The sequence below is a fragment of the Equus caballus genome, chromosome 4, assembly GCF_041296265.1.
Source record: "Equus caballus isolate H_3958 breed thoroughbred chromosome 4, TB-T2T, whole genome shotgun sequence".
NCBI lineage: Eukaryota > Metazoa > Chordata > Mammalia > Perissodactyla > Equidae > Equus > Equus caballus.
The window spans coordinates 54688704-54701641 of record NC_091687.1 but is presented as its reverse complement, the minus strand read 5'-3'; the positions used below and the strand labels follow the sequence as shown (position 1 = coordinate 54701641).

At 36.4% G+C, this 12938-nt stretch overlaps 1 protein-coding gene across 24 annotated transcripts in view; it reads right to left on the bottom strand.

Annotated features, from left to right (window-relative positions):
- Window positions 1-12938, bottom strand: part of HDAC9 (histone deacetylase 9) — a 546893-nt gene that overhangs the window by 346693 nt on the left and 187262 nt on the right. For 2 of the 24 annotated variants that reach the window (XM_070264607.1, XM_070264636.1), the window contains exon 1: window positions 11635-12050. The exons of 10 other annotated variants lie outside the window; for them this stretch is intronic. Coding sequence is in view for 5 of the 14 variants with exons in the window: in XM_070264636.1 (XP_070120737.1) it covers window positions 11635-11650 (16 nt within the window). In the remaining 9 variants the exon portion in view is untranslated. Of the gene's footprint in view, window positions 1-11634; window positions 12055-12938 lie in introns of those variants that run through there. 12 more of the 24 variants (XM_070264629.1, XM_070264606.1, XM_070264641.1 and 9 more) reach the window with 11 other exon arrangements.

Below are 12938 nucleotides of genomic sequence, written 5' to 3'. Positions count from 1 at the left end.
ACATATGCCAAGTGAGTCCCCATTGGAACCATGATTAGAGAACTGTGCACATAGGCATACGTCACAAGTAGCAATTAAGTGCATAAAATCAGCAGCACTGACCCAAGAGTGTAAACAAACAAGCAGACTAGGGAGTATTATTAATCACATGCACATTATCTACTTAATTGCAACTTGGGCTCTTAAAGTTAGAAAAGAAATTTCCACTTAAGGAAATTGCCAACTGATGGTGAGACTTTTGTTCTTAATATCTGAATATTTTAGATACACAGATGACTGAACATACGACTTCAAAAGCAGCAGAGTCACCAAACATTTAAATGAATTGCTTTGTCAAATACACTAGCACAAAAATACTAAATTATAAGATTTATACAAAATTCACTTTCTTATATATTGACTTCTGTGGTAGCTGAGAAGAAATAGCAAAACATAGGTGTGTTAAGAGCTTATCATCTGAGAAATATCTTTATAAAAAAACAGACCTTTTCCCACTGCATCATTCATTCACCCTTATTATTAAACATAAGTATCTGGTTGAGAAATGGGAGGAGGGGCTAACACTCCTCACTTGAGGGCAGATTTATTTTGACCTTTTGGTTTCTGTAGTATGAGCTACAAATATAGATAACATGGTGACGCATTCTCTACACGTTATTATTGTATATTTCTATACACGCAAATTAATACATTCAAATGCAGTAGGAGTCAAAGTTTTGGTCTCTATTTCTACATTTAAATGCTTAGATAGTTATATGATAGAAACTTTCAAGCTATTTACTATCTCAGTGTGATACTAAATGAAAACTAAACAAGTCTCTGGAATAAATTAAAGGATTAAATGAGTCAATGCAAAAATAATCTATAATGTGTCTAGATTGTTTGTTGCTATAATTATATTCAGTGTAAGGTTAAAATAAAGACAACCTCATGTTCTATCATAAAATGAGACTTTGACTACCATATTTAAATTAATTTGCTCCACCTGAAATATCCACATTATATCTTCAAATCACTTAGCAAGTAGCTCATGATATTATGACCTTAAAACAATTCTAATACTTATATTGAGAAGCTAGAAAGTTCCAATTGAACATTTAACTTGAAGGAATATTATTTTAGGCAATTTCACACAAAATGAGTATGATATGGTCTTCAAAACACATGTGCAATAAACAGTTTATTTTTCAAAAATTGCATTTCAGAAAAAATTGTGCTCCCCTAAAGGACAAAAGCGCTGGCATTTTCTAACTTCAGGTTTAAAGAAACAAAGTAATTTCTTTAATTCTATTTAATTATTTATTTGATAGTATTTTTCTCAGCATAATTCAGGAAGAATTGTGTAAGCGATTATCCATTAACTAGAATCCATGATTTCAGAGTTTTCAACTGCTGTTTCATAACCATTAGTAAAATGATGGTGTTTCTCCTAAAAGTAATTTTTGTCAATTGTAAATATGAAATCATCTTTGTCTTCTAAAATATATACCAAATTTCTTTTCTAGCAAGCATAGACAAGATAAGACTGCCTGGCTTTAATATAACCTACATGTTTACTAGGAATAGTTCGCGTTGTATATAGTTCAAGAACTTTAAAATTTATATTTATTAAGATACTTACTTATATTTACTTAAGAAGGTATTTGCAAACTGAAAAACTGAATCAATTTGTTATTAATCTTATTTTGATTAAAAAAATTCTACATATAGTTAATATATTGCCTTATAATCTGCCTTTTTCCACTTAGTATACAGAAAATATTTTATAATTATTAGATATATTTTTGTAACGGTTTACATTACTTGCTTTAATACATCCTTCAGTTCATTGTGTTTCTTCATTAAGGTATTGGTAAGTCAAAGCAAACCTGATATTTATATAAAGATGACTTCTACCCGTTAAAATCAGATCTTACCCTTGACATTCCTTAGAAAAGTCAGTATAACGAGAGAGAGAGACAGCACTAAGAGGAGGAAGACCTGAATTTTAGGGTGGTGATATCTGAGTTCCCAGGGAAGTTATTTAATATCTCTTGGGACCTACAGTATTTCATTGGCAAAAGTCTAGATAATAAAGAATATATCTTACTTGTCAAGAGAGTCTCTTGAGAAGCCTGCAAAATTTAACATCTATGACTAAAATATGTAGGTCACTGGACTCAAGCAGGCGGAAGTGTTTGCTAAGGTGACAGTGAATTGGGATCCTTTCCTCTGAGCAGCTTCTCTCTCCAGTGCAGAGCCCTGAATGACTAATCCTGAAGACCTTCCTTTACTATCAGGCCAATAATACTTTTCAATCAAGGAAGAGTTAGTTCCTGTTTTCTCCAGCTGGCACCAACCCATCTTTCGAACTGTGACAAGCCATGCATTTTATTCAGTGACAACCTTTCTTTCTCTAACCTCTCAAGATGAACAAACACTTTTTTTCTGACTGTAAAAAATCAAATTATGTCACCTCATTTCCAGGAAAAGATCTGCAATGGCAACCAGACCAAAAACACCATTTGTATGCAAAGAGAGTTAAACTACTGGAAAAGTACCCTTGCCAGTAGAGTGTGGTATCATTAAACACAGAACTAAATTTGAAGCAGAAGTAGTAGAAAAAAATATATCTTGAAATGTGATAGGGTCCATTACGCTTCTTGATGAGATTACTCGCCTCTCCAATACATTTCCCAAAGGCGCTTACAAAACTGAGGGAATATATTACTTGGGAATTATCGGAACTTTTCTAAGTAGGTCAAATTTTTGAAGCAATAAACGCTTTAAATTTTATGCAGTGTTACAAAGAAAAAAAAAAATCTTAGGAACTGTACAGCCAAGGCGCTAATCACTTTTTAAGATAAATTTTTTTAAGAAAACTTACTCTTGCATAAACATTAAATGTACCACTTTAAAATGCAGAGTCACACACCTGAGGCTGTTCTTTTACTGTCATCTTAATTCAGTTTTTAATAATAAACTGAATTTTAATTATATAAATATCTTTATTCATTTGGAAACTCAAGAAAGTTGGGCTCCACAAAGTTTAAAATTTACTTATCATTTTGAACCAAACAGATTCAATCCTAACTGTAAATATGAAATACTTTTTCTCCTACCTACTGGGTTTTCATTCATGGTATTATTACAAAACCACAAAATACTGGTATAATATTTCTAATAAAATTTTAGTTTTCTTACAGGTAAATCTAAAATAGCAGGTTTACTATTTGATTGTGTAACTTTTCATATGGGAATACATTATTTAAAACATCTAGCAGCTATAGCATATGCCTAAGAGAGTTCTAAGCAGCAATATGATCACATAAAAATTGACTTAAGAACCTAGTTAATTAATTCAAGTACAAGTTGAATAAAAGAAAGTTAACAGCTTTAAAAGTAAAAAATTTCTTTTGCAAATCATCTCAAGCAAGAGAAATGTAAAACTTTAGGTCTTTCTTAAATTTTTAATGTTATGTTGGTAAAAGTTAGATAAATATGGACCAAAGAAGTACTTGTGAAAATAAATAATACTAACATAGACCTGTTCAGCTTACATCTGTTATGGTACCTGAATAGTCCATCATTAACCACCACTTTAGGTGCAGGCAATGAAGCCCCCAGTGAAGATGCCATCTGGGAGTGAATACATTAGGCCAATAATAGCGTTTTGTGAATTACTGTGAATAATACAGACTTGACACATTAGCATTAGTAACTAGCAGGCCTCTGAGAAAAGGGAATGCAGAACTGTAACATTTAAATTGGGTGTGAGGGAGGAAAGAGCAGAGTGAAATCCCTCAGGCTTAGACCCTAACAGATAGGAAAGCTCACAAACGTTAAAGAGAGAAAAGCTCAAAAGGCAGAGAAAATGTCTTTAAATGATTTCATATGTTATCTAGACCAATTTCTTATTTTAAAAAGGAGGAAATTTAGCATCAAAGAAACCAACAAAAAGGGAAATGACAGCTCCAGAGACAAACTGTGCTGATGTCACACTTTTCTGGTTCTTCGGATAATTACACTCCCTTCAATCAGGACTAAAAACTTGTTCTAAGTCATATAAAAATTCCAAATCAAACCATATCACACTTATTGTCACAAGAACTCAACCTAGTTTTGAATGTTAATCCACTACAATAATGCATATTGTAAAGAGAGAAAGACAAAGGAAGCATATGGAATAGAAATAAATTGATGAGGATTTTAAAATAAAAATAAGCAAAAAGCAATAGAAAAAGCTCATAGTGGGTTTCCTTTTTTTTAAAAAAAAAATCCCACCATTACCTATGGGCAGTCCTCAAACTTAATATCCCTCTTGTCCCTACATTTCTTCCTTTTGTGTGGCTTCAACTTGCACCCCACACTGAAGACTCTTAAATAGCCACTTCCAGTTGTGCAATCTCGACAATGACTACATCCCTATGTAGAATTGCCACAAGAGAGCAAACTCTTGGATGTCTTGCTACAGTGGCAAGTTTAAGTCCAGATAATGAACATGGCACTTCGATCTTCTTGAAGGAAAGCACAGCATACAAAATCCATCTCACCCTTTATGCTTCTTGTCCCATCTCTTTTTGTGCTTCTGTTAATAAAACCTCCATTCTACCACCATGTTTAAAACACTGTTGTTTTGAGCTTAGGCTCGTCCTTTATCCACAGATGTAGACAGTCACAAAAGACGTCTACTTTCTAAGGGTGCCACTGTTCTCACCCTTGGTGCAATGCCTCACAGCCACATGCCTACATTTCTCAGTCACTGAGCTTGTTTTAGTCTTTCCACCCTTCCCCTTGCCAATCCATCCTACAGGCACAGGCTTTTTTTTTTTAATTGTGGTTAAAAAACAGATAACATGAGATCTACTCTCTTAACTTTTTAAGTGCACAACACACTACACTATTGTTAACTACAAGCACAATGTTGTACATCAGATCTCTAGAACTTTTTCATCTTGCTTGACCGAAACTCTATATCCACTGAACAGCAACTTCTCATTTCCCCCCTCTTCTTAGCCCCTGGCAACCACCATTCCTGCTTTCTTTTTCTACAAGTTTGACTACTTTAGATAACTAATATAAGTGCGATCATGCAGTTGTGGTCCTTCTGTGACTGGCTTATTTCTCTTAATATAATGTAAACAAGGTTAATCCATGTTGTAGCATATGACAGGATTTCCTTTTTTATGGCTAAATAACAATCTATTGCATATATGCCATATTTTCTTTATCCGTTAATCTGTTGATGGACATGTAGGTTGTTTCCACTTCTTGGCTATTGTAAATTGAATAATTGCAATGAACACAGGAGTGCTAATATCTCTTCAAGATCCTGATTTCAGTTCTTTTGGATAAATACCAAGAAGTGGAATTGCTGGATCACACGGTAGTGCTATTTTTAATTTTTGAGGAACTTCCATACTGTTTTCCATAGCAGCTGCACCATTTTACCATACATCCCCACCAACAATGTATAAAAGCTCCAATTTCTCCACATCCTTGCCAACACTTATTTTCTGTTTATTTTTTAAATGCCCATCTAATAGGTGTGAGGTGATATATCATTGTTTTGATTTGTATTTCCCTGATAATTAGCAATACTGAGCATCTACTTGCTAGCTATTTGTACATGTTCTTTGAAGAAATATCTATTCAAGTACTTTGCCCATTTTAATCAGGTTATTTGGGGGTTTTTTTGCTACTGAATTGTAGGAGTTCCTCATATTTTTTGGATATTAACTCCTTATCAGATCCATGGTGTGCAAACATTTTCTCCCATTCCATAAGTTGCCTTTTCACTACATTGATGGTTTCCTTTGTTGTGCAGAAGATGTTTAGCTTGATGTAGTCACACTTGTCTATTTTTGCTTTTGTTGTCATATCCAAGAAATCACTGCCAACACTGATGTTATGAAGCTTTTCTCCTATATTTTTTCCTAGGAATTTTATAGTTTCAGGTATTCTGTTTAAGTCTTTAATCCATTTTGAGTTGACTTTTGTGCATGGTGTAAGATAATGGTCTAATTTCACAGAAAGACATTTTAATAACTCTAATTTTATACTTTGGTTAGATATACATATATGTGCAGCAAAACTTTAACATAAACTTAAAAAACAATAAACAAAAATTCAGAATTGTATTCACTCTTGGGGGGAGGGGAGTCACACAAGAGGCTTCACTGATGATGGTTAAATTCAATTTCCTAAGTTGGTTATGTGTACCTAAGTAATTTATTTATACACACACACACACAATTTTAGATATATGAACTATTCTATAGTAAAGTGAAAATAAAAATGTTATTTTTAAAGGAAGGGGAGGGTCCTTATAGGTTTTTAAAAATGAATTAAGTTTTAAAATTCTTTTTTAACACTAAAACCTTCTTAATATACACTTTAGCATAGGAAGTAACTCTACTTAAGGATTCCAGCTCTGATGTAAAAAGTCTAACATCCATTGGGTGGAGCACTGCCCTCTATTTCTAACCATATAGATGAATTCTGTTGAAAATTAATTCTGCAGAAGCAGTTCATACAAATGCACTTTACTTTTATTTATTCACTTCTTTCTATCAAGTCTCAAGAAGAAAACAAAATTGAAAGATTTCTTGCTACACAAACTTACTGGTAGGCCATAAAAAACAAAGTAAAAGATTTCCACTCTCTTACAGAAAATCTCTATTGCCAGCACCTCATGGTGGGCACTGAGCAAGTCTGCATCATAGTCTAAGTCAGGGTTCTTTAACCTCAGTACTATTGACATTTTACATCAAATAATTCTTTGTTATATGAAGTTGTCTTGTACATTGTAGGATTTTAGCAGCACCTCTGGCCTATCCCCACTAGAACCCAATATCATACTTTGCCCCTAGTTGTGACATTTAAAGACATCTCCAGGGGCTGGCCCGGTGGTGCAGCAGTTAAATTCACATGTTCCACTTCTCGGCGGCCTGGGGTTCGCCAGTTCGGATCCCAAGTGCGGACATGGCACCGCTTGGCAGAAGCCATGCTGTGGTAGGCGTCCCACATATAAAATAGAGGAAGATGGGCATGGATGTTAGCTCAGGGACAGTCTTCCTCAGCAAAAAGAGGAAGATTGGCAGTAGTTAGTTCAGGGCTAATCTTCCTCAAAAACAAAGAAAAAAAAATGTCTCCAGACATTGTCAAATATCCCCAGAGGATAAAATTGCCTCCAGTTGAAAACCACTGGTCCATGTGAATGGCACTCCTCTGCCTGCTTCTAAATTTTGGAGTTTCCCATGGTTGAGTACTGGGCCCTCAGCTTTTCTCACTTCATACCATCTCCCTAGGTGATCACATCTATTTCCATGACTTTATGTACCATCTACTTGCCATCAATTGACTACTTGACGTATTCCCTTGAATGTTCCAAAAGCATTTCAATTGAGATTTCCAAGCCTGCTCCTCTTCCAATTTGCCCCATCTTCATATATGACATGTCCAAAGACCCAGCTGCTCAAGTCATAGGAACATAATTGACATTTTCCTAACTCTTACCTTCACATCCAATTCTTTACTAAATCCTATTGATTATACTGGATCTCTCAGCTCTGTCCACTGCCCTCAAACCCACTGGCACTACTTATTCCAGGCTACCATCACTTCTGGACTATGCTACTGTAAGACTTTTCTAACCTGTTTTTATGTGTCCACTTTTGCTTCTTGAGAACCTATTCTCTACTGTGCAACTAATTTAAAAATAGTATTCAGATCATGCAACTTCCTGTGTAAACTTTCAATCACTTCTATTTGCACTTAGAACAATATGCAACCTTCCTACCATGACCTACTAGGCCCTGCACAATCTAGACTGTGCTGGTTACACCTCCAAGCAACTTTCCCCTTTTTCCATGTTTCAACCATGCGAGCTTTGACTCTCTTTCTCAAGGGGGCCAAACTCTTTACCACTTTGACACTTGCAGTTTCCTGTGACTAGGAGGTCTTTCTGTGTCATTCAGGCTCATCTTAAAGTAAACTTCTTTTGAGAGAGACTTTCTCTGATCCTCCAAATCATATACAACATGCTATGTAAATATTTAACATGTATCATATCATATAAATCATACAGCAACCTTATGAGCTCGGTATCATTTTACAGGAAAAACATCAAGGCTTAGGAAGGTTAGTGAGATGCCCTAAACCAGAGAGTAACAGGATTTGAACCATTGCACTCTAATCTCAGAGCCTGGCCCTTATCCACACACACACTGCCTTTCCCAGTAGAGTTAGTCCAATGAAGATAGAATATATTTTACGAACTACAGCTTCACTCACTTCATACAACTTTGTTTCACCCACTAGTCTGTAAGCTTTCTGGGGGTGGAAGTTGTGATTATTGATCTCTGAATCTCCAGGGCAGGAGATACTAAAAACTTGTGGCTAAACAGTCGAAGAACAAAAAAGAGAGAATTCATCTCAAGAAAAAACAATGCTTTATTTATTCAAGACTTTTAATAAAATATTTAATCCCCAAACAGTAGTGACATAAAAGCAGTGACGAATGTTAAAGATTAGGACAGAAAAGGTGGATTTGGAAGCATGCGGGCATTGGTATTCAGTCACCTAGCGGGGGTAACCAAGCCCATCAGAAATGACATTAATGCATAAAGAAGGGGACCCTGACAAGCTAAATGGCACTTCTGAACCTGTCTCTAACCATAGACAGACACAGAAATCTCCAACACTGAATCCTACTTTATGAGTTGTGAATGATGTGTTCTTATGAGATAAAGACATTAGAGAAAAAGAAAGAAAACACAGGTGAGGGAACAATTCTGGAAAAAATGGTTTGCAGTCCCCAAAACTAAATAGCCTACTTGCTTTCTCAAAGATTTAAGAAAACAAGGATGCTTTATAACAATGATCCTTCCCATTCTTATTCCCTCCCCTACTGGCAGCCTCAATTCCATTTATCTCCTCCCTTCTCTACAAAAACATAGCAGGATTTCAAACCCCTTCCAATGTTTTTATAAGTGAAGCTTGGCTGATCCCATCAAGATGACAAAAGTGCTGTAGCCAATGAAGGAAAGATAAAGATGAAAGATTGCTGAATGTATCTGATTGTCTAATAAGAGAAGTCCTGTCATTTTATATCTGATGATTTCATTTTTAGATGGCAATTCCAGACAGTGTCCCTTTCAGTGAAGGAAAAATTTTTAAAACACCATTACTCCACTGGAGGGAATAAAAACTCTCCAAAGTTGTGAAATTAACCTCTCCCTTCATTCACACATTTGGTTCTATTTTTACAGTTGTACCAGCAATCTAAAAGAAAAAGCACTGAAAGTTAATTCCAGGTTTCTAAAATGTCTGACTGTGCATGTCCCAGTTTTCTTCAGCACCTCCCAGAAGATTCAGCCAATTTTTATTTCTGCAGCGCATCAGTGTTTATCATTTGTTTTACAACAGCACTGCATGTTCTTGAAAATTGACTTAGATGAATTTCACCCATCATTTACAAAAACTCAAGAGAGATAAATGGCCTTAAAAACAAAATCCACCACTGAGGCATGGTTAATTTACTAAAGGAACATTTCTATTTTTACTCTCTCAGTTCAATATTTACTTCATTACAGTGGTAACTCCACCCCTACCCCCACCAACCTCTGTATTTGTCGAGATTTCTGACAAATTTCCAGCTTATAATTAGGCATTATGAAAATTTACTGTATGAAAACTACTGCTAGATGAAAGCTTTTCCATTCAGCTTGCTTTAAAGGCATGTTGATGAGTCTCACGTCCAGGAAGGCTAAGAGTAAAATCATGGATATATTTTGATTGCACATGTATGAATAAACTGATTTCTTACGGACAAATGCTCTAAGAAGTGATTAAGTCAGAGAGACCTGGAAAACAATCCTGACTGTCTCTGAATAGCTGAGTAATCAAAGGTTAACTGCTTAATCTCTCAGTGCCTCAGTTTCCTTATCTACAAAATGAAGATATTCACACTAAGTGTCACACAGGGATATCAGAAGAATTAAACGAGAAAACCACCTAGGGCAGTGGCAGGCACATTGTAAATGCTCAATAAATACATCATTAGTATTTTTGTTAACAATACAGAGAAGAAACAGAGTAGGGAAGGTCCTCACCTCCCCACTCCCTGCCATCTTCAGTATTTCACCATCCTCATGACCAGTGAAAAGATTATCTAGGCAGCTTGTGGCCCTGGAAGCCCATGGCAACCCTGGAGAGCTCTGTCTCTGATAGGAAAGGACAAGAGTTCAGACATGAGGCAGTCTCCCAGGCCCAGCAGGGTCACCAACAGCCAACTACAGCACATCCCCCTGCAGGGATTAGAGGAGCGCATGACTCAGATTGACTACTTCTTGCTCTGTGAGTTTACACAAATTTCTACTCCCTCATCCTCAAAGTGAGAAGGTGGACAAAAAAACCTCTGATACTGTCTGTTTTCAGAGAGAATTAATTCAGAGCTGATGGGGAGAGCAACAGCAGAGAGTTTTCAGGGGCCCAGGAGCAAGTAAGAAATCTCAATGGAGACTTTTGCTAGCCTTATACCATCAAATAATCAGGAGAAAAGCAATGGTCGAAAGACAACCACATACGCTCAAATACAGGTTTGGCTTTCTGTTTGAACACGTCTCATCTCTACCAACACTCTAATAATTTCAGCAAACAGTTGTGGAGCTAACCTACAGTGAGCACTGTCTGTTCTCAACAATTTGCAAAGTCTTTACATGCACTATCTCATTATCATCTATCCTCAAAAGATCAGTACTATCATTATCTTCTTTTTCAGGTGAGGAAACCAAGGCAATAGAAAGATTAGGAAACTTCCTCACGAACACCAGATTGCAATGGAACCCAAATCTGACCCCAAACAGTCATCTACAGTCCTTACTTCTATCCTCTACTCCCATTCCCACTGATAAAACAACCATTGGAAATTTGGTCTTGCTTTCCCTGACTCATAATTAAATTTTCTGTAATAATATTTCTCTAAAACTTATATTACTGAGCTGGTCTGAGTCTTTAGGAGATTCTGGGCCTTTTTCATTTAATATTCACAATGGGCACATTTCAAGCATTGCAGTTCAACCAGATGAAATGGGGGAGTGCACCACAGAGGTGCGGACAAAACCACATGAGCCCTGAGTTCATACCTCGTGAAACTGTGTGATCGGTGCATGGGGGAATCTGTACACTGTTCACTCTACTTTTCTTTGAATTTGAGATTTTCCATAAGAAAAAGTTAAAAGCAATAAAAATTTCAACCACAAAGAAGATAACTGAAGATCTTAGGCCATTTCAGGATCCGGAGGGACATTCAGTTTCAGTAAGTCAATGCCTCTGCTGATAATTCCAAAGTCTAGATTTCAAGAACTGAAAAAAAGCCTTACTAATACAAGAATTCTCCCCCTAGAATATGTCTGTCTTGTCTATTTGGAACAATGAAGGTATTCCCAGAGTTGAATCTTTTGCTCGCTAGGATGTTTGTTGTTGTTGGAGCTACTGCTGCTCATTGGAAAACCTTTTGCTTCCTTCCTCGTAACAGGTTTATCTTTCTATAGCCTACAAATTACTAAAGACTATTTGCATAGTCAAACTTTAAAAGTTCCACCCAATATCCTTTCCACAGCTCTCTTAAAAAATTAAAAGAAAGAAACTTACCCATTCTGTTGTGCATTCCCTCTTTGCCAAAGCGTGCTGTGGTTTCGAAAACTAGCCCAGTTCTTCTGAACTTTTCTGTATCCGTTATAATATTAAAGAGCCACAAGGAAGGGAAGTGGTTAGTCAACTTGCTAATTTTATCAGTCCCTCCCACTGGTTAAATAGTACCTGATGCTACAGACACAAAATCAGTTTTCCAGCTCACTTCCCTGCTACAGCACGATTTTATAAAAACAGCATAACTCGAGGGGAAACACAGTGACAATATCTAGCTCATAGGCATGAGACAGTTAATGAATGAACATTTTATTACTATTAATAAGAAGCTAATAAACTACAGAAACCAGCGATTCAACAAAGTGAGGAGGAGGAGGAGGAGAGAGAATGTCTCTCAGCTCCAGACTCAAAGCAAACTCAGTCAGCTGGGTAGGAAGGGGAGTGATTTTTTAATGCAATCAGAGGACGTGTGGGAAGTAGCTGCTGTTTCATTTGTTGATAAATTGTTCTGCCCTGGAATGGTGCCAGTTTGCCGGATATAGAAACTTCCACAACTTGGGGCCCTGGCTCGGACGATTCTCTTCCCCTGGAGTTTAGCAATTAAAACACAGGACAAAGGAGCAGATATGTGCCTCTGGATGAGGGAAAATTAAACATCCTCTGAAGAAGGTATGAACTGTTTTATAGGTACAAAGATCTGCAATAAATGAGAACAAAATAAAGAGCCTGTGACAGATTTTAATAAAATACTTTGGATATGATGATCCAACTCCAAAAGATTGCAACATACAAAACACAGTCACCCAAGAGCCCGACATCACACAATTTTCTAAGCTACAAAATGGGTGGCATTTGAATTAAACCTGGAGTATTCACTTTGAAGTGTGTTCCCCACCATATCTAAGGATTATGACATTAGGAAATAAGAATGTCTGAAGTCCAAGTCATCATCGAAGACTCATTAACTGTGTCCTCTGATTGGCTGAGAAAAGGTCCATTTAGAGCAGTTTGTATATATTCACATGTGGTGATGGTGTCGCAAAAAGAGTTAAACTTGGTAAACTGAGACAGGCTAAGAAACTAGCAATTCACTACTGTCACCTTTCCCTTCTTAGTATTCCCCCCATTCAATATTACTCACCTAATAAAATAAGGAAAGAAAAAACTCTGGAGAGCTATCGAATTTATTTTTCCATCTCTATAAGTTTGTTTTCTGATTAGAGCTAAGAAAATGTACTGTACTGAAATGAAATGCAAGTGATGTCTTGCTCTGAGATCCCACCTACAATTTGCCTTGAAGAGCGACA